The 19,676-nt window shown below is 42.3% G+C and overlaps 1 protein-coding gene across 1 annotated transcript; it reads right to left on the reverse strand.

Moving 5' to 3' along the window:
- Window positions 1–56: 56 nt before the first annotated feature.
- On the reverse strand, window positions 57–18,805 carry LOC128760986 (myosin heavy chain, fast skeletal muscle-like). Its single transcript, XM_053868798.1, has 43 exons — window positions 18,456–18,805; window positions 18,254–18,284; window positions 13,246–13,407; window positions 13,110–13,146; window positions 12,827–13,037; window positions 12,461–12,604; window positions 12,214–12,370; window positions 11,739–11,766; window positions 11,193–11,304; window positions 11,022–11,114; window positions 10,874–10,937; window positions 10,696–10,794; window positions 10,511–10,614; window positions 10,276–10,414; window positions 10,036–10,154; window positions 9,773–9,922; window positions 9,522–9,692; window positions 9,138–9,444; window positions 8,960–9,030; window positions 8,761–8,848; window positions 8,565–8,682; window positions 8,377–8,500; window positions 8,161–8,297; window positions 7,276–7,531; window positions 6,960–7,202; window positions 6,706–6,882; window positions 6,496–6,641; window positions 6,319–6,409; window positions 5,760–6,149; window positions 5,558–5,684; window positions 5,367–5,485; window positions 4,885–5,081; window positions 4,617–4,800; window positions 4,387–4,552; window positions 4,150–4,274; window positions 3,772–4,080; window positions 3,488–3,691; window positions 3,292–3,417; window positions 2,167–2,337; window positions 1,980–2,084; window positions 752–847; window positions 231–362; window positions 57–163 (listed from the first exon to the last, which is right to left on the reverse strand). The coding sequence occupies exons 5-43, from the start codon at window positions 13,028–13,030 to the stop codon at window positions 143–145; spliced, it is 5,814 nt and encodes a 1,937-aa protein (XP_053724773.1). The 5' UTR covers window positions 13,031–13,037; window positions 13,110–13,146; window positions 13,246–13,407; window positions 18,254–18,284; window positions 18,456–18,805; the 3' UTR covers window positions 57–142.
- Window positions 18,806–19,676: the final 871 nt, after the last annotated feature.

Consider the following 19,676-nt stretch of genomic DNA (forward strand, 5'->3'; position numbering starts at 1 on the left):
TCTGAGTAATAACTGTGATCGTCTGTACAACAATAACACAATTGAGATGTGAAGTTGCTTGCTTTTTTTATTTCAGTGCCACACGTCCAAGAGGTAGATCATATAGTATGACTCCATCTTCTGAACCGGTCCTGACTGACGTTCACTCTTCAGCCTCTTTACCCTTTGACACAAGCGAGAACATGGCGTCAGATCTAATGTTTCTCTGAGAGCTACTGAAGATGACTTACCCTCCCGATGTCGCGGCTCTTGGCCCTCAGCTTGTTGACCTGGGACTCGGCGATGTCGGCGCGCTCCTGAGCTTCCTCCAGCTCGTGCTGCACCTTCCTGTACCTGGACAGGTGAGTGTTGGCCTGCTCCTCCTGGAATTACCAACATAATACGAGTCACATTTCCTGCAAATGCTGTCACTGTATGTCACATGAAAACATTGACATCTTTCATGATACTATAATAGAAAATAGCAAACCACAGTTTCACTGAAGTCTCATCTTATTCCTCATCATCCAACAGTGTCTACCAAGTCAGCTAAGTTCGCCTGAGACTCCACTGCTTCATAGACATTCATTCATTCATCATTTATTCCATAACTCTCATTGTCCTTCCTTATATTCTTTACGTTTGCTAAAATATGAATCAAAGCACAGACCACAAACAGACGCTCCAGAACCCACTCACATTAGTGAGGTGTATCTATGCGCTTGTAAAATGTACAACATAGGGACTTCAGATGAGAAAAAGGGCCACTCACAGCTTCCTCTGACTGCCGCTTGTAGGCTTTGACTTTGAGCTGCAGTTTGTCCACCAGATCTTGAAGTCTTGCGATGTTCTTCTTGTCCTCCTCAGTCTGGTGGCAGTGCACAATACATGCGAGGTGTGGTGAAAACTAACCCCCTCCATGTTTTATAGTAGTTAAATGGAATATGTATAGCTACCATAATTTCTGTACTATAAGCCACTACTGTTTTTTTCACTGAACCCTGGGGCATATACAGTCACGCAGCTAATATATGGATTTTTACAGGCCACAAATTGAGCCTTGTCACATCAGACCGATGAAATCACAGACGTTTTATTGACCACAAAGCGCTCAAGATGCACTGTTTTCACCCGTGTGTCTGTAGCTCCGCCAACAGAGCCAATCTCCTGGAGGACCAGAAATGAGAAGCAGCAGCTGAGACTGGCTGTGGTGTCCAAACTTCAGCGAAAACAGGGCGTTTTGAGCGCTTCAATGTCAATGAAAGATGTGAGGATTCAAGTTAAGAACATTGCCCAACTTGTTTCTTGAGTCATCTACAGTGCAGACAGCACCACTGCACACGCGACTTATAGACCGCTGCGGCTTATGGATGAACAAGATCTATTTTTGCCCTTTAGTGGATGGGGCTAATATACTGGTGCGCCCTATAGTTCGGGATTCACGGTATGGATACGGCTTTGCCCTCTATTCAATCGAGAATAGAATAGAATAGAGTTGTTCAGCAACACCTTTCAAATACAAGGTGCTGATAATGAATTTCTTGTATAATTGTGATTCATCTCTTAGGGTGTGAATCTCTTAACTCCTGCCATCAGCTGCTGTGTACTGCTGAGGACTGTTGCAGACTTCAACATATATTTTAAAATAAATAAATATAGAATAAATCGCATCACAGTTCACAATTACTTTTTTGTTGTGTATTTCTCTTTTAAAAAGTATCATGAAATGTTTTCCAAATCCCCAGTCCACATGTCCTAGATGGAGAGTGAGTTGTTCTTAGAATGTGATGTGCGGCAGCCTGCGATGGAGGCACAGGAAGATTATTTATATCTTTGTTTTGCTCTCAGTCCTCATGGTATGTGAAGCTCTGAGGAAGCTTCTGGCATCTGTCTCACTGGTTTGACCTCTTGGAAATCTGCAGCTGAGCCTGTCTGCTCACACACCACTGTGTGACAATGACGTTTCTCAACTTAAGGCCATTATGCCTCCGAAACCTTACCTGGTAGGTGAGCTCCTTTACCCTGCGTTCATATTTCCGCAGACCTTTCACAGATTCGGCGCCACGTCGCTGCTCAGCATCCACCTCCCCCTCCAGTTCTCGGACCTTTGACAAGACACATGTGCTTGTGTCGTTTTGTTATGCATGGAGTTTGATTAACTGTGATAAAGAAAAGCAGTGAACTCACTCTGGCCTCCAGTTTCTGGAGCTGCTTCTTGCCTCCCTTCATGGCCAAATTCTCAGCCTCATCCAGACGGTGCTGCAGGTCTTTGACGGTCACCTCCAGGTTCTTCTTCATCCTCTCCAAGTGAGAGCTGGTGTCCTGCTCCTTCTTCAGCTCCTCTGCCATCATGGCAGCCTGACATTTCAGGAGAAGCAAAAAGCAAACTTGTTATGCAGAGGAATATGTGTGCGCAGCACTTCCTCCTGCAGTCTGAAAAGACGTAGGTTAATTCCAGAGCTCTGAGAATGAATAAGTGAAGATGGGTGCGATACGTTTGGCCACCTAAACTTCACTTTATTTTGGACGTTTGGGTCCTTGAATTTCATCACTGTGGGACTAATAAAGGACATCTAATCTATTGTCAGCAGCATTATTTGGGTGGTACTTTTACAGTGAATTACTATTTTGGTAAAATAAAAAGTGATAAAAGGTGGTGACATTGAGACATTGAGTTATACATTGCATACATCCAGTGATAGCAGGTAGATGAGGTATCATGAAACAGTATTGCAGGGTTGATGAAAAAGTGTCCTAATTTTCACAAGCCACTCGATGGCGCTCATGGTTTAGAAATCATGTCATTGAATTAGTTGTTCAAGTTCAAACATTATACAGCAGACAGCGCCATCTGGTGGCCTCTGAAAATCAGGACACTGTGTCATGAAACCCCATCAACCCATCACTACATGTATTCATTCACTATTGCAATCCAAACACAGAAACATGACTAAAAACATTACAAATAACTTTGTAGCAAACATATCAATAAATACACTTTAATACAAAGACCAAGTTACTTTTATGTATTATTAGTATTGTAGTAGCAGCTTAGTAGTGGTATTTATTTTACCACAGAGAAGAAAATTAATATCTTTTAGACTGAAAAAGATGAACCCATGCACAAAGCCACTTAAATCCTGGTTGTCAGTGGCGAGTCTATCCACTGGAGTTAGGGCTCCTCCTAGCTGCAGCTGATGCACCATGATTAACGCTGCAAGTCCAGCTTAAATGTGGTTTCCAAAATAGTTTGACAGCTGTGTGTGGCTGGCTTCACATCTCTGTTTCTGTGAGTGGAAACATGCTGCTCACATCAGTGATGGCTTTCTTGGCTTTCTCTTCTGCATTTCGAGCTTCCTGGATGGTGTCCTCCACCTCCCCCTGGACTTGGACCAGGTCGGCTTCCAGCTTTCTCTTGGTGTTGAGTAGATTTGTATTCTGATGGTTAAAAAAAGATGACATGAATGTCATGGATTTAACAGCTGAGATGTGGGCTTTCCTGGTTTACCTGTGAGTGGAGAAGTCCCACGCGCTCGCTGGCATCCACCAGCTCCTGTTCAGCCACTTTGCGGCTTCTCTCAGTTTGTTCCAGAGCAGCTCTCAGCTCCTCGATCTCAGCCATCATCAGGTTGTTCCTGCGCTCCACAATGGCCACCTGCTCCTTCATGTCTGCCTGACTTCTCAGAGCCTCATCCAGGTGCAGCTGGGCGTCCTGGTTACAGAACAATAGAGGTCATATACATAAATGCACCAGATTTTATAAAAATGGTTGTGTCTGCTGCGACACTGTACCTTAAATTGTCCCTGGACGTTCCTCAGCTGCTTCTGAGCCTCAGAAGCCTGGCGGTTGGCGTGGCTCAGCTGAATCTCCATCTCATTCAGGTCTCCCTCCATCTTCTTCTTCACTCTGAGGGCATCATTCCTGCTCCTGATTTCAGCATCCAAAGTGCTCTGCATGGTCTCAATGACCCGCTGACTGTTCCTCTTGATCTGGTCAATCTCCTCATCCTTCTCTGCCAGTTTCCTGTCGATTTCACTCTTGACTTGAGTCAGTTCAAGCTGAACACGGATGATCTTTGATTCTTCATGCTCCAGAGTGGCCTGCAAGATCAGTGTGGTTAATGTCTGTGAGCATTTTTGGAAACTGAAGATTATTTCGGATATGAATACCTCAACTTCTTCAAGGGCTGTTTGAATTTCTGCTTTCTCATTCTCAACAGCTTTTTTTCCTTTCTCCAGCTCATGAATGGTCTTCCCCGATTCGCCGATATGCTCGGTCAAGTCAGTGATTTCCTCTGAAATCAAGACAGTTGTAAGACTGACATCCTTGCACATGATTTCAATTACCAATAGACATGGAAGACAAATCCTTTTCCTTCACTTCTCAAAGTCTGATTTCTGGCTTACGTTGCAGGTTCTTGTTCTCCCTCTTCAAGGTCTCCAGGTGATCCAGAGCCTCCTCATATGAGTTCTTCATCTTGAACAGCTCAGTGCTCATAGAACGAGCCTCCTTCATGGATCCCTCCAGCTCTGCCTGGCTCTCCTCGTACTTCTGCTTCCACTCTGCCAGAACCTGATGTCAAGCACAAAGATGAGTGTCAGCTCACCTGTGGTCAACGGAGTCTCTGTCTCCAGACCTTATCAAAGTTCCTCTGCTTCTTGTCGAGGGTGGCAGCGAGAGCGTTGGCTCTCTCCACATCAATCATCAGGTCCTCCACTTCACCAAGCAGCCTCTGTTTGGTCTTTTCCAGAGAGGCACATTTGGCGTTCACCGCCTCAATGGACTCCTCTGCCTCCTGGAGCCGCTGGGCGAGCTTTTTCCTGCAAACACATGCATACATTTGAGACATTTTATGTATTTTACCAAAGAATTTCATTGTCATCATCACTGTTTTATCAACATACTTTGCCTCCTCCAGCTCCTCTGTGCGCTGAATAGCATCAGTCTCGTATTTGGCCCTCCACTGGGCCACTTCGCTGTTGGCCTTGGACATGGCACGCTGCAGCTCAGCTTTAGCCTCCAGCTCCTCCTCATACTGCTCCCTGAGAAGGTCGCAGTCGTGTCGAGCTGACTGGACGGCGTGAGCCAGAGCGTTCTTGGCCTAATGATCAAATTACACAGTACATCCAATTATTTTTCACCAGTTTTCACTGTCCATTCTGGCTTGGTTGTCCCTCAGCATCCCTAACCCCATCCCACATCCCTGACTTGAGTGAGTGCAGCCTCTCTAAACAGCGTTCACCCTCTTCAGCCCTGGTTTGTGCTGTTTCATCATTTTCCCTAAGCCCTGCCAGATAGCGTCATGGCTACACACATCAAATGGACCCAGGCCCCACTTTTCGTTTCCACTAGCCTCACCCTCCTCCTCCTGTCTCCCCCATCTTACCTTGACTTCTTCCTCCAGATGCCGCTTCAGCTCTTCAATCTGATGAATGAACGCCTGCTTCCCTCTGGTGAGCTGCGAGACAAGTGACTCCTTCTCCTCCAGCTGACGACCAAACTCCCCTAATTTGGTTAATAAAATGAATAAATTAAATGGATCAGACTTCATATTTGTCCGATTTCACAGTTACTGACCATTTTCCGTCATCAATCTTGCTCTTTGAACATTGATTTCGTTTAAGTGGCGCACTTGCTCCTCACTCTTGGCCTTCAGTTCACTCAGTGAATCTTCAAGAGAGCGACACATTTTCTCCAAGTTGCTCTGCGAGAGAGTACAAAATCTTGAGCACATAACAGATCACTGTTCACAATATACCGTAGAAGCTTGAAATTATACTTTTGACTTGGCCAAGGCCTCCATGTTGCTGCTGAGGTCGTCGATCTCCATCTTGTATTCACTCTTTTCTTTCTCCAGCTTCTGTTTGACTCGCTGGAGGTTATCGATCTGTTCTCCCAGCTCTGCCACACTGTCCGCCTGCTTCTTACGGAGAGCCGCGGCAGTGGCCTCGTGCTGCAGCGTGGACTCTTCAAGATCACGTCGCAGCTTCTGGAACTCAGCCTCGCGCTTCTTGTTCATCTCAATCTGAACAGAAGTTGCTCCGCCAGCTTCTTCCAGACGCTCACTGATCTCTTCAAGTTCCCTGGAGAGATCAGACCTCTGCTTCTCCACCTTGGCTCTGGCTGCCCGCTCAGCCTCGATCTCTTCCTCCAGCTCTTCAATGCGAGCCTACCAATTCAGAGTCTTATATTAATACCAACTCACAGAAACACTCGCATCACTTCAAAATTATTTATTCCAGTCTCACTAAATTTAATAATAATGAATCAGAGGGTAGACTAGTTTGTTATGGAGAGTGATAAAGTGAGAAACACTCAAACACTAAAAAAGATTCTACCTGAAGCTCTTTGATCTTCTTATGGAGCTGAATCTCGACTGCTTGCTCATCATCAATCCTGCCCAGAAGCTGGCTCATCTCAAAGTCCCGCCTTCGATCCAAGATAATAATTTGAAAAAAGTCAGATATCTCTGAGGAAAACATGAAGATTTGGGGAAAAACAGTTGTTATTCCTACTTCTTGATTTTCTCATCAGACTGCTGCTTGTCGTTCTCCAGATCCATAATCGTTTCATGAGCCAGTTTCAGGTCTCCCTCCAGCTTCCTTTTAGCCCGTTCAAGATCCATGCGAAGCTTCTTCTCCTGTTCCAGGGAACCTTCAAGCTGATTCAAAATAAAACAGGTTAAGTTCCATTTAGTTGAAGTCAATTATCAGGTTGTTTCATACATCATCCACTTGCTGCTCCAGCTTGGCCTTGGCCTTGGTCAGAGTGTTGACTTTGTCCTCCTCTGCCTGAAGGTCATCGAGAGTTTGCTGATGGGCCTCTTGGAGGGCTTTCCTCTCCTTGGTCAGTTTGGCAATGGTCTCATCTTGAGAAGCCATTTCTTCCACCAGGTTTTTAACCTTTCATGATGATAGTGGTAAATAACTTTTCTGTGCAGAAGGTCTTTTTGTGGTCCATAAGTCATGTCAAGAAGTACCTTGTTCTCAGTGGCATGCTTCTCTTTCTCCACTTTGGCCAGAGTGAGCTCCAGGTCATCAATGTCTTTCTTCAACTCTGAGCACTCGTCTTCCAGCTTCCTCTTCTTTGCAGTCAGCTCAGCATTGACTTCCTCCTCATCCTCCAGCCTCTCAGCCGTCTCTTTGACTTTGGCCTCCAGCTGAATCTTGGCCTTGATGAGCCCTTCGCATCTCTCCTCTGCATCCGACAGAGTTTCACACTCCTACAATGTGAATGATATTTACTGAACATGAAGCAACGTACACATGAGAAACTGTTAACAAACTGTAACATACAGACTGAATCTGGAGCTGCAAGTCATTCTTCTCCTGCAGGAGAGTAACCATCTTCTCCTCCAGCTCCTTCTTCTTAGCCAGAGCCTTCGCTAACTCCTCCTTGGTCTTCTCAAAGTCCTCTTTCATCTGGGCCATCTCCTTCTCTGTCTCTGCACTCTTGAGCAAAGGCTTGATCTTGAAGTACAACTTCATCCATGGCCATGTTTTAACGTTCATGAATGAGCGGATGTTGTACTGGATGGAATAAATTGCCTCCCTGTTGGAAGAAAAAAAATGTTACTTTCCAAACACAATAAAGTGAGAAGATTTTCAAAAAATATCAAAAAAATGAGGTATGTAGGTAGGAATTAGTGTATGTATTTACACAACCCCACATGCCAACACAGCTTAGTAGTATGCTGACAAAAAATTGGATTGGATGGAATCGACCAGCTACATCAATGTCACCAGTGTGGGGAACATTCTGCAAATAAACGTACCTATTTCATTAGATTTCAAGCAAAATTAAAACTGCCATAAATAATTGTGAGATGTTTTAAATATCCTAGTCTAAGTGGTGTGTGAACAAGCAAGCACGGTGGAGACTTAAAAACAATGGAGACGGCAGTGTGAATATTCCTCTTCAGAATCTTGTCTTGCTCACAGTTGTGCTCTTTCTATGAAACCACAACCTCCCTCGTCTCCTCAACCGTCATCGGCTTGTGAAAAGTGTAAAACTACATCAGGCTTCATATTTGCAACTTCGGTGGTTTAAATGCAGTGAATTTACTGCAATGGCGCTTAAAGGGTTAAATAAATGTTTTTTATAGAGTATTGTAATCTGGTGATCACACAACACAGCTGCCCTATTAGTATGATTGAGTACAATTTAAAAAGTGTATTTACCGTCTTTGCATCATCTTAACAAATTCCCTCCTCATGAGTGAGCCTCTGCACAGAGCCTGAGTCATTGTGACCAGCTCCACCAGCTTCTCATCCCGCATCTCCTCTAGTGTTCCCAGCAGTCCGGCTTTAAAGAAGACCTGATGAAGTGAAAGGAAGAGGTTAACAGATTTAATACACGTTTATAATGTAGGGTAATGTTTAACTGTGGTCTCGTGCCTTGGTGTGTCCAAATCTGTACTGGGATTTATCCACATCAATTGACTCCAGGAGCTTCTCAGAAGCCTTCTTGTTGTCAATAAACTGACCATCTGGGATGACGCTAGCGTTCAATACTTTGTATCTGAAAGTTTACAATTCAGTCAATGGATTTGGGTTCAGTTTCTGAAAGACTGCTGTCGGTTCACCTCTGCTTGAAGTCACCATAGAGGATTCTGCTGGGGAAACCTTTCCTGCAGATCCTGATGCCCTCCAGCACACCGTTACACCTCAGCTGGTGGATGACCAGGAAGTTCTCCATCAGACCTTACATGAGAAACGTCAGAATGAAACATAGCATCTAGGACTTCAGCTCTCCACCACAGCTGCATTTGAAAGACTGACCTGGAGTTTTGGACTCATTTGGAATCAAACATCGCACGAAATGTGGGTGAGTGCTTCTCAAGTTGGTCATCAGCTTCCCAAGATTTTCCTGATGAAAGACATGTGTTTTCAATTGATGTCTTTTGATGACGAGAAACAAATGCAATCTGTTCGCAAGACGATAATCCATGAAAAAATGAAAAAAAATCATGACACTCACCCTGAAGAGAGCTGATACAGTCTGGAAAGAGCCTCCCTTCTTCTTGCCACCTTTCTTGGCACCTTTGGCATCTGCAGAGGTGGATTCATAGGATGTAATCGAACTCTCAGTGATTTTAAAAGCAATACAAAATGTATTTGGTAAAATGGTATATTGTAAAATACAGAGGAACAGCTACCATCTCCAGAAGAGTGGGACAGGTACAGCAAAGCCAGCAGCTTGACTGAAGACTTCTGGTAGAGCTGAACAACTGAGTCGTTCAGAGGATCCTTGTTCTTATCCAGCCAGCCATTGACATTGTAGTCAACTGTACCAGCATAGTGGATGAGAGAAAAGTGGGCATCAGCTTTGCCTTTAGCAGCCTTGGGCTTCTGGAAGGGAGCACTTTTGCCAATATGTTGGTCATAGAGTTTGTTTTTGAAGGTCGTGTCTGTTGCCTTGGGGAACATACACTCCTCTTCAAGGATGGAGAAGATCCCCATTGGCTGTCGGAGAGTGAACAATGATGTCAGTAGAGAAGGTCAAAGTAACATGTTCCGACAGACACTGTTTCTGCAGGTACCTTCTCTATCAGCTCAATGCAGGCAGCCAGGTCCATACCGAAGTCAATGAACTCCCATTCAATTCCCTCTTTCTTGTACTCTTCTTGCTCCAGGACGAACATGTGGTGGTTGAAAAACTGTTGCAGCTTTTCGTTGGTGAAGTTGATGCACAGCTGCTCCAAGCTGTTGAACTAATGACAACAAAGACACGGTCATGCTAGAATGTTCAAGTGCTAGTAACTTCAACTTAAATGCCATTGTGTGAACTGACATCAAAGATTTCGAAGCCGGCAATATCCAGCACACCAATGAAGAAGTTTCTGGGCTGTTTGGTGTCCAGCATCTCGTTGATCCTGACCACCATCCACAAGAACATTTTCTCATAGACAGACTTTGTGAGTGCATTGACAGCATTTTGAACCTGCAGGATTTAAAATGAAACACTGTAAACAGCCACGAAATGGCAAGGCATGTGAGATAAAATGATTAATGGGTGTTGGCGCAGCTCATTCATAGCTGTATACCATACATTACCTGTGGCACAGTCTGGCCTTTGACCACCATTTCATTGCCAACCTTGACCCTCGGGTAACACAATGCTTTGAGCATGTCAGCGGAGTTCAGGCCCATCAGGTAAGCGATTTTATCAGCCACTGGGAAAATATAATCAAGACCATTTGAATTATTGTACAGTGAAATTAGTCTTAGTCTGATCCACACATCCAAGTAATAGAAAACATCCAGGAAATTGGCTATCAGCATTGGAGAACATACCCTCAGTGCCATCAGGCTCAGCCTGCTCTTCACGCTGCTTCTGTTTGAACTTCATGTTCCCGTGGTGCATCACAGCTCCAGTCAGCTTGTAGATGCCCATTTTCTCCTCTGGGGTGAAGCCCAGAATATCGATGGCAGTCTGAAAGAACAAAGGTTATCGAATGGGTGAAATGTTATCAGTGGATTTTAATCCAAACCAACTGTTTTAATTGCAATAGTTTAAAAGAAATCTTACATCAGTGGCGATGAATTCTTCAACGTCATTGATGCTCTTCACGGTGATCTCACCCTGGCTGATCATCGGATAGTCAAAAGGGTTGGTGGTGATGAGGAGAGCCTCTGGTCGATGACAGCGATACATAATCAGACATGAGATAAACACTTTGAGAATTAGGAATTGAAAGAGACGTGACCGCTCACCCAGCAGCTCGGGCTTGTGTCCAGTCATGAGCTGATAGAAGATGTGGTAGCTCCTCTCCGCTGACAGCTGGAAGGTCACGCGAGACTTCTCCAGCAGGTCTGAGTAACACACCGATGAAAGAATTCAGAGAATCCTTCAAATATTCAAGTCAATATTTAAATGAATGGCTTAACTTACATGTTTCAATGTCAGCTGATGCCAACTTTCCAGTGGATCCAAAATGGATTCTGATGAATTTACCCTGCAAATAAAAGCAGTGGGTTCAATACAACGTCATGCGTCATTTCAAATGACACTTCATCCAAAACTAAATTGAGAAACTTACAAAGCGTGAAGAGTTGTCATTCCTCACAGTTTTGGCGTTACCATAAGCCTCCAGCAGGGGGTTAGCTGCAATTATTTGATCCTCCAGCGACCCCTTAGTAAAGAGAAAAAATGCACACACCAAAGGCATTATACAATTATTGAAGGATCATATGAAAGTTATTGTCTCTACCTGCATCTTGCCAGGAGTGTGTTCTTTTTTCGAGCCTCCAGAAACCGCGATTGTCGCAAAGTACTGTATGACACGTTTGGTGTTGACAGTCTTTCCAGCACCGGATTCTCCACTACAATAAAATTAGATACAATTAGGGCTGTCGATAAATTAAAATTGTTAAACTCAATTGTTTGAGTTAACTAGGGCTTAAAGGCAAATTAGTCACACATTTTGTATCTGTTCTAAATGTGGCTTAAAGCAGGCTTTTAATCAATACAAGAGTGGACAAAATGATTTCCTAATGTAAACATTTGTTTACTCCAACAACCAAACAGAACACATACCGTCAAGAACATTCTCTAGAATAACTGAATAGGCTCAACAACAAAATAACAGCAGAACATTATTGGCTACTCAGGTGTGGATAACATCTTCCTTTAACTTATATTTAGAACAGATACTGATAAATGCATGATTAATTGACCATTTAATTGTGCGTTAACTCAGCTTTAGAGCAATGAATTGGGAATATTTTATTTTTTCACAAGCTTAACTCAAACTTACGTGATAAGAATTGACTGGTTTTCACGATCTGTGAATGGAAAAAAATAATAAAAATAATAAATAAATAAATAAAATACAACTGGTGATGGCGATACATTTCTAAAGGACGACGAAGAAAGATTGACTGAGATATTATTGGCAAATATGACTGGATCATAAGGGGAAAAATGGGCAAAGATTCATTCATCATCTCCTCTGAAGACTTGTTGCTACTAGTCAAGCAGTTGTACTCAATCAGCAAGTAGAGGAATGATTTGAACAAGTTGGTGATACATCATTGATAACGTAAAATACAAGACACACAAAGCCACAAACATGTCCATTAACAACTATTGGAAAATTCAACAAATAAGTGCCTTGACAAAGAAATGCAAATCATGAGAACCCAACACAGAATTTTGCCAACAATTGGGCCCAATAGGTCTGTGGCGAAGGCAAATATAGAGAAGAAGACAGAAGAAGACAGGGGAAATACCTTGGAGCATGAACTGATAGGCGTTATCAGAGATGGAGAAGATGTGGGGCGGAGCCTCAATCCTCTTCTTGCCTCTGTATCCTGCTACAACCACTGAGTCGTAGACTGGGAGCCACTTGTAGGGGTTCACAGTCACGCAGAACAGCCCTGAGTAGGTCTGTTGTCAGAGGGAGGACATTTTTGTCTGAGATAAACTCTTCAACTACGATGGACAATGTTTAACCAAGTACATATCAAGTTGTCTCACATAGATCATCCATGCTGCGTAACGCTCTTTGAGGTTATACAGCACAGAAGGCTCGCTGAGGTGGGTCATCATGGCCATGTCCTCAATCTTGTCAAACTTCGGGGGGTTCATGGGGAAGATGTCGTCATCCTTCACAGTGATGTTCTGCACAAACCAAAACAATCATTTTGATCTTTGAAGACTATTCAAATTCTTTACTTGTTTTTTAAATTCTGGGGTCAACTTGACCTGAACCAGAACACACAAGTTGCCACTTTATTTCCTACATTTGACCGCAGAGGGGCTGAGCAATGACGATCAAAGGTGTGGCTGGTCTACAGCATCACCCTGAAGGTCCTACAAATACATGGGTCTATAGTTACATACCTTTCCACCCTGAATTTCCACAGTGGCTTTACCACCGTCCTTCTTTATCAGCTTCCCCTTCAGGTACATCTCAGCTGGCTCGGCCACAAAATACGCAGTTTTAGCATCAAACGGCGTGTTCTGAGCTTCGATGCGCTCCCTCTCCGGCTTCCGGAGGTATATGGCCGCCGCACCAAAACACTCCATCTCTGGATCGCCACTCATGGTTCCGCTGAAGAAAAAATACATTGTTAAAATACATTTGCATCACGCGGGATATTGGTGTGAGTAGTTTGCATTATACCTTGTTGTTGCCAAGTGATGCAGCTACTGGTCGGATCCTAGAAGAAGGTCACAAAGAAAGTCACAGTTAAGAATCTGCCAAATCTGCTTTCTAGGGAACCGTCAGAGATCACAGAGAAGGTAAGAAGAAGACTCACTTCTTTAGCTGCCAGTCAGTCCAGAACTTTAGCGAAGACTGAAACTTCTTCTTATATACTGATGTCCACATCCAACCAACAGAAGCAGAGATCCTGATTGGGTCAGTGAGCCAGTCCCAGAGGAATGGCATCTGGTGGCTTTCTCCCCTAATCATCCTGTCACTTTAACGACCAAAAGAGAAGAAATAGAACACTTCAGAACACAGTCAAGCATCTTTGGCTTATGTTAAAAATAAAATGAAAAAAAAAACAAAAAACAAAAAAACAACCAGCGCGTGGAATGATCTGGAAGATATTCAGCTAAAATCTTAATAATTTGATTTGTCCTGAATAATGAATGAATTTACACTTTACTTCAGTTTCAAAACATTTATATATAAAACATTTTGAGGACGCACACATTATTTAGTTGAAAATGAGGCAGCAACATTCCTTTAGATTTCTCAAAGTGCCAAGAGCTGAAGCAACGCTAATTTGAGGTCCCATTATGGTCTGTTATACTGATCTGACTTCTCTTTCAATGAAAGATGAGAGCGAGATCATCTGCCTGTTTTCTCTTGTGGGGTGATTCGGTTGCAATAAAATCTGAAATTCAAGCCCACTGGCCTTTCTTTCCAGTCTTATTAGGACTTAAAGCAAATATAGTCCCAGGCTCTCAAATGCCACACCACTTACTCCTGCAATTGTTGACAAATGGACCGACTGTTAATTGTGCGAGACGTATTTCGCCATCTGGTTTGGGGAGTTCCTAAAAAATGCTCAGGCCGTAAAGCTTTCTATTCTGGGTTAAGTATTGTGACTAGGTCAAAATGTTTAGATTGACAGTACGGTATATGTTACCACAGAATGATGAGAGCAGCGGGTGAATGGCTTATTGTTTGGCTCCTGGTGGGGCCGCCACATGTGTGTGCTCTCATGTGTCATGTGAGGGTATTTTTAGGTTATAAATTTTAAACGGAAACAAAGAAAATAGGCCTTTTAATGCCACAAACTATGTAAGTAATGAGGAGCTATACATCTTAGGTGTGAGTATATTGCCTCAGCACATGTATATTAAGACATAATCTTATGGGTCTTTCCATCATCCATGCCACTTGTGTACACTTATCTGCATTTCCCTTCCTACAACGCTGCTGGTGACAGCTGGGTTTCCTCACAAGAGGATTAATAAGTGTTACACTATCTTATCTTACCATCAGTATAAACAACCGCAGTACTTCATGGAAGCAATAAACCAATCCTAAACAATTCAGATGAGATGACATGGATTAGAGAGGCTGCGCGTCCATCAAGCCAAGAGCGTCAACACTTATTCTCAGAGGTGTCCAGGCATAAGTGCTACGTCCTCTTATTATATTCCGATGTAAACAGCTGCGATCAGCGTAGAGAAAATGATGTCACTCTCGGGGATGTAATCAGCGGTGGAATACCAAAACCGCATTCTATATGTCGATCATTTAATATAATACTGATGAATAACAATAACAATTAATAACAAACTGTCCTTTTGGAACATCTGAAAGAGTCAGGCATGAGGCTGAAGCTATTCTTGGATCCCTTCATGCTGTCCACTATGGGGTTGGTTTCTCTCTTAAAGATTAAATCTTCAGGGTGGCCACATGTTTTTGAAGTCCGGAGGTGCAAGTAAATCTCTGGTGACTTTTAAATACTTCATCACTATGCAGGTGTTCCAGATCCCTGTGGAGAATTCTATCTGGGCGTACGTGTGTGTGTGTGTGTGAGTGTCTTTGACAGACTATGCTTGTGTGCATTGGCCCCGGTTCAAATCATCTCCCTTCTGGTTAGTTAAGTCTGACTAGTATGAGAGAGATAGAACAATTTTATTTTGTTGTGTTGCATAGCTGACTCCCAGAGGTGAGTAAATTCTTATTTTCTATGGAGACATGTTGATGTGGTTTATTCAGATCTGTATTTATGTGTCTATTAAAATATAAATGTGTCTGTTCAAGCATGCACTTTATGTACTTTATTCTCCGACTTTGAGTTGAGTATATTTTGGTAATCTGTATACATCAGATGATATGTTTTAAATAAGGATGAGGGGATTAATCTGATAATGTTATATTCACTCCCAAAATGTTTGGCCTCTGACAGATTAACGCACAACACCAAAGGTGCAACGGTCTATGAATATGCATCATTGCTACCGACGGCTCCAGGTACTGATATAATACCCAGGTTCTCTATTCGTGAGCATGAGATGTTAATATCTGCTTGTAACCGTTTAGGCTGCAGGCTGAATGACTGACTTGACCAAACAAAGGACGGAGAGAGATCCACAAGGCTACAGGGGCTATTTCAGGTAAAGAATTAAGCCAAATGTCCTTTTATGAACAAATGTAATTTGGTTCATATTTAAATATGTCACAAGATTTGAGCTTGCTCACACCCCCAAACCCTAAGTCAGTGGCAATAACTTGTCTTTCAAGAACGGAAAATAACATAATCAATGCTGAAAAATACTCGCTGCAGGTGCTGCTGCTGTATTTTTCTTTTATGATTATAACACCACCCACTATCACACATGGAAATGGCCTCATTATTTTATATGTTCTGACACCTGAATGTGAGGGGAGACCCGCTTCTCTGTGTCAAAGGACGGTGGTGTGTAAATGAAGGACTCAGACACAGGAAAAAAGTCAAGGTAAACACTAACATGATCATAGACCCAGAGAAAGCAGAACTCCGAATCTCATCCCCAAGTTCGGCAGCCACAGAAATATGTCTACAGGGGACTTTGAAGTCTGGCTGGGTCCCTGTATATCAGGTTTATCATACTGGACACGTAGGAGTCAAGGGAACCGTTAGAGTTACGATAAGTCCATGGGTGTCTTCTGTGCAGATGCTTAAAAGTAAAATGGCAAACCACACATTGTTTTTGATCATTCTGACTCGACACACTAATAAACAAATACTGTATCTAACACGATATTGAATCACACACTCGATGCGCTAACATCATAGCTGAAATAAAAATGTAAAGAACAAATCATCATTGCAGAATAATTATGCTTGAGGTAATAATTGCAGTAAACAAAGAAGAGGCAGAATTAAATCCTAATTGTAATATTTAACTCCTGATCATTACATGGAGACAATAACACCACAACACAAAAGGGAACAGACCTAGTTGCAGGAGTGGACAGCTGAAATGTCCATTTCTGATGTGTGCGAAAACAAATGTGAACTTTCCCTGTATCCATGAGGTTATGTTGATGTTAAACATGAGGATGGATCATTGGTGAGAGCTACTTTTTAATGTCAAGTGATGATGAATTCTATCTTGGGTGCCAGAGTGGATAAATTCTTAAGCCGCAAAAGCAGTCACTACAAGACAATATTGGAGGATTACAGAGTAGTGCTCATCCAGCAACAGTTCATCTTAATGTGGGTATTAACATGAACTCTTCAGCTACTCCTCCATTATAATTAGAAGCAACAATCGTGAACATGCGATCTGCAGTTTAACACAAGCTCTACAGAGAAGCCAGTCACAGACTCGCATGTAATATTTCATTTATTTTGCTCAAAATCCATACAGACTGCTCCCTAGGTAGTGATGATTGAGTAACCACACAGCTGCTTAAAACGCTCCAAAACATGACAGACATCTATCCCTGGTCACTTATTAAATGAATGAAAAAGTTCATGCTACATGACGCTAACAACAATAAACATGCTTAAGGTTCACACAGGAGAGTCAAGTAAAGCCTACTTCTGGGTTCAAAGCAAAAAACGACTCACACACATGCACAACTTCTTGACCCGTCAAACCACTTCCTGAAGGCCGGGGTTTGTAGTTGGCAGCGCTTCTGACCAGATGTCGATGGAAAGACCCCTTCAGGACCTAAAAGACAACAGAAAATAACCATCATGTGCATTTTGATATTAATAAACAGAAGGCATACGATGCCACTTGTAAAAAGCAACATATAAATACCGAGAAGTCTCCTAAGTGCTCACACATGGTAAGAAAAGAGTGGTGACACATTAGAGGGCAGACGTATGCTGATAACAGGAGCTGGTAACATAAGAATCGTGTTTGCACTTTTGCAATTTGAGGCTCCCTCAGGTGTTTATTAGAAGCCCCTGACCTTTTACCAACTCAACACCCACATACACATTAACGGCTGTGCACACACACACACACTAATGGCATAACAAGGAACTGACAGCATCTTAAGCAGTCTCTTTAAGTCGATACAGCACTTATGCAGTACTTAAGCATATCCTAACCAGACATTTTACAAATGAATTCATTTGAGTTGAGCATGAACATTTTTGTCCAATAATAAAGCAAAGAATTATTTTCAAAAATATATGGTTCTCTAACTTACCCGACCGCATGCCAACAAATTCCAATCTTCTTGCACCTTCCATCACAGAAGCGCTGACGCATTGCGACATACATCACTTATGGGAAATCTTCTTATTCAACAATTCTACTCTACATAACCCTACATAATCTTAAATGAACAAATGTGTTTGATATTAAAGAGGCAAACATGTAGGCAATTTATAGAGCGTAAAACAAGAAAGGGCATAGAGCAAGAACTGCGGATAGTGATCCGACATTGACTTTCTGTACAAAACAACAGCAAAGCATCAATTGTTTTTTTTTTCTCAACATACAGATTATCTTAGATTTGTGTAGCGGTGACAAAAAAAAGCAAGAACTTGATTAAAACAACTGAAAAAAAATCAATAATTTAAATGAATGCAGTGGTCAGAAAACTATATGTATCATGAAATTATAGTGGCTATCACTTTATATGAAGTGATACTGAACTACACAAGGAACAGGTGCACGCACAACACCACAGTAAATAAAAATAGCAAATAAATTAGAAATCTATGTCGCTAAAAATAGCTGGGTCAGATGAAACAATTCAGTACTTACAATGGCATCAGGTTACGGTTATTGTCAAGTCTAATATCCAGGCTCTTTGTGTCCAGCGTGACGACTGGAATGTCACTCAACTCTCACCTTGGTTTGTTATCCTGAACGCAGTTGTTGCCTCATGACAAATGAAGAAACTGTCAGATGCAGATCAAAGGCCATAAAAACACAATAAGCCCCTTGAGCATGCGGCATTTGGCTTGGGCATCAACGCCCAAGGCTGAGTCTATATTTGAGTTTTGCCCTATTAAGAAAGAAGATTTCTCAGAAGGTATCATGTAACACGTACCCACTGAAGACAGATGCCAGTTAGAACGCCTTGATCTTCAAATTTCTTCAACTCATGTTTACGTCCATGTGTAGACTCTTTGGTCTGTGACAGGAGTTGCTACTTTGCTCTACCCATACAGGAGATAAGATGCCTTTTCTCATGCTTCACAAACACAGCCTACCTCTGTTCATATTGTAAGAAGTCTAAAAGGGAACCCTGATTATCACCATACATGATGAGGTCAGTTGTTAAACGGATCTTGAAGAAGATCTCCTGATATCCATCACTGGGCTGCAATGCATTTAGGGATTGTCTCAGCCTCCCTTGTGTATCCTTTAAGGGCAAGAATAGCATCTGGCACAGAGGGGACTAATCCTCTGGCAATCCATCCTTTTCTTCAGCGAGCATTGGCAGTGATTTCACTTTTTAATCATTTCTAACTTGTAAGGACTTTGAAACTGTATATAGATGATATGTCAATGTTCTCCAGAGTGTGAGAGCAATGTTGTGCCAAAGAACATTAAAACGAAGGCTGAGCCAAACCTTCGGATTGTAAAAAGACAGAACGGAGGAAGATTACTCAAATTTCTACAACAGTACATTGTGTTTTTGCTCATACTAAATCCACATAACACCTGGGAATTTGAATGTTTCCTATGCACGAGATATATTTCTATTCCAATCCATTATGAGTGAAGTACTTCAGACAACTCCAGATCCATAATTATCCAGAGTACTTTCCATCATGTGCCATTGCTTTATGTGCCACCTGACTGAGGATGCAATGGATAAAAGCTTCAGCTAAACATAATAACAGCAATCCACCAAAAAAAGTATATACATGTGAACATGAATATCACAAGCATCATATTTAATCGGTCATGACTAAAACAGCAACAAAGTAAACAATAAAACAAAATGCCCTCAAAGGAATCAGCACATTTGAGGACGTGAAATATTACATGTATTCATTCTCTTTATAAAGCAGTTGGAAGTCCATTCCGAAGAAGATGGACAAAGACTATAACAAGACAGCTGATAGTGAGAACTGGTGCCCATCATGCCAGGCGACATGACCAAATAGAGAAAAGACACGTAATAGGCTCCCATCACTCTTTATAAAAGGCAGAGCAAGTCTTGAGCAAGGACAGACACCCAGCAAAGGTAAGTCACTCTGAATGTAAAATGGAACATATTCATTATGATATGAAATTATTTTTCATGAAAATCTTATGTTGT

The sequence above is a fragment of the Synchiropus splendidus genome, chromosome 6, assembly GCF_027744825.2.
Source record: "Synchiropus splendidus isolate RoL2022-P1 chromosome 6, RoL_Sspl_1.0, whole genome shotgun sequence".
NCBI lineage: Eukaryota > Metazoa > Chordata > Actinopteri > Syngnathiformes > Callionymidae > Synchiropus > Synchiropus splendidus.

Coding starts and splice junctions, on each gene's coding strand:
- LOC128760986 (XM_053868798.1), bottom strand. CDS start 13,030: ATGAGTGGCGATCCAGAGATGGAGTGTTTTGGTGCGGCGGCCATATAC. Junction 8,298..8,376: donor ACAGATTTGGACACACCAAG/GCACGAGACCAC, acceptor TCACTTCATCAG/GTCTTCTTTAAAGCCGGACT. Junction 6,883..6,959: donor AGCATGCCACTGAGAACAAG/GTACTTCTTGAC, acceptor TCATCATGAAAG/GTTAAAAACCTGGTGGAAGA.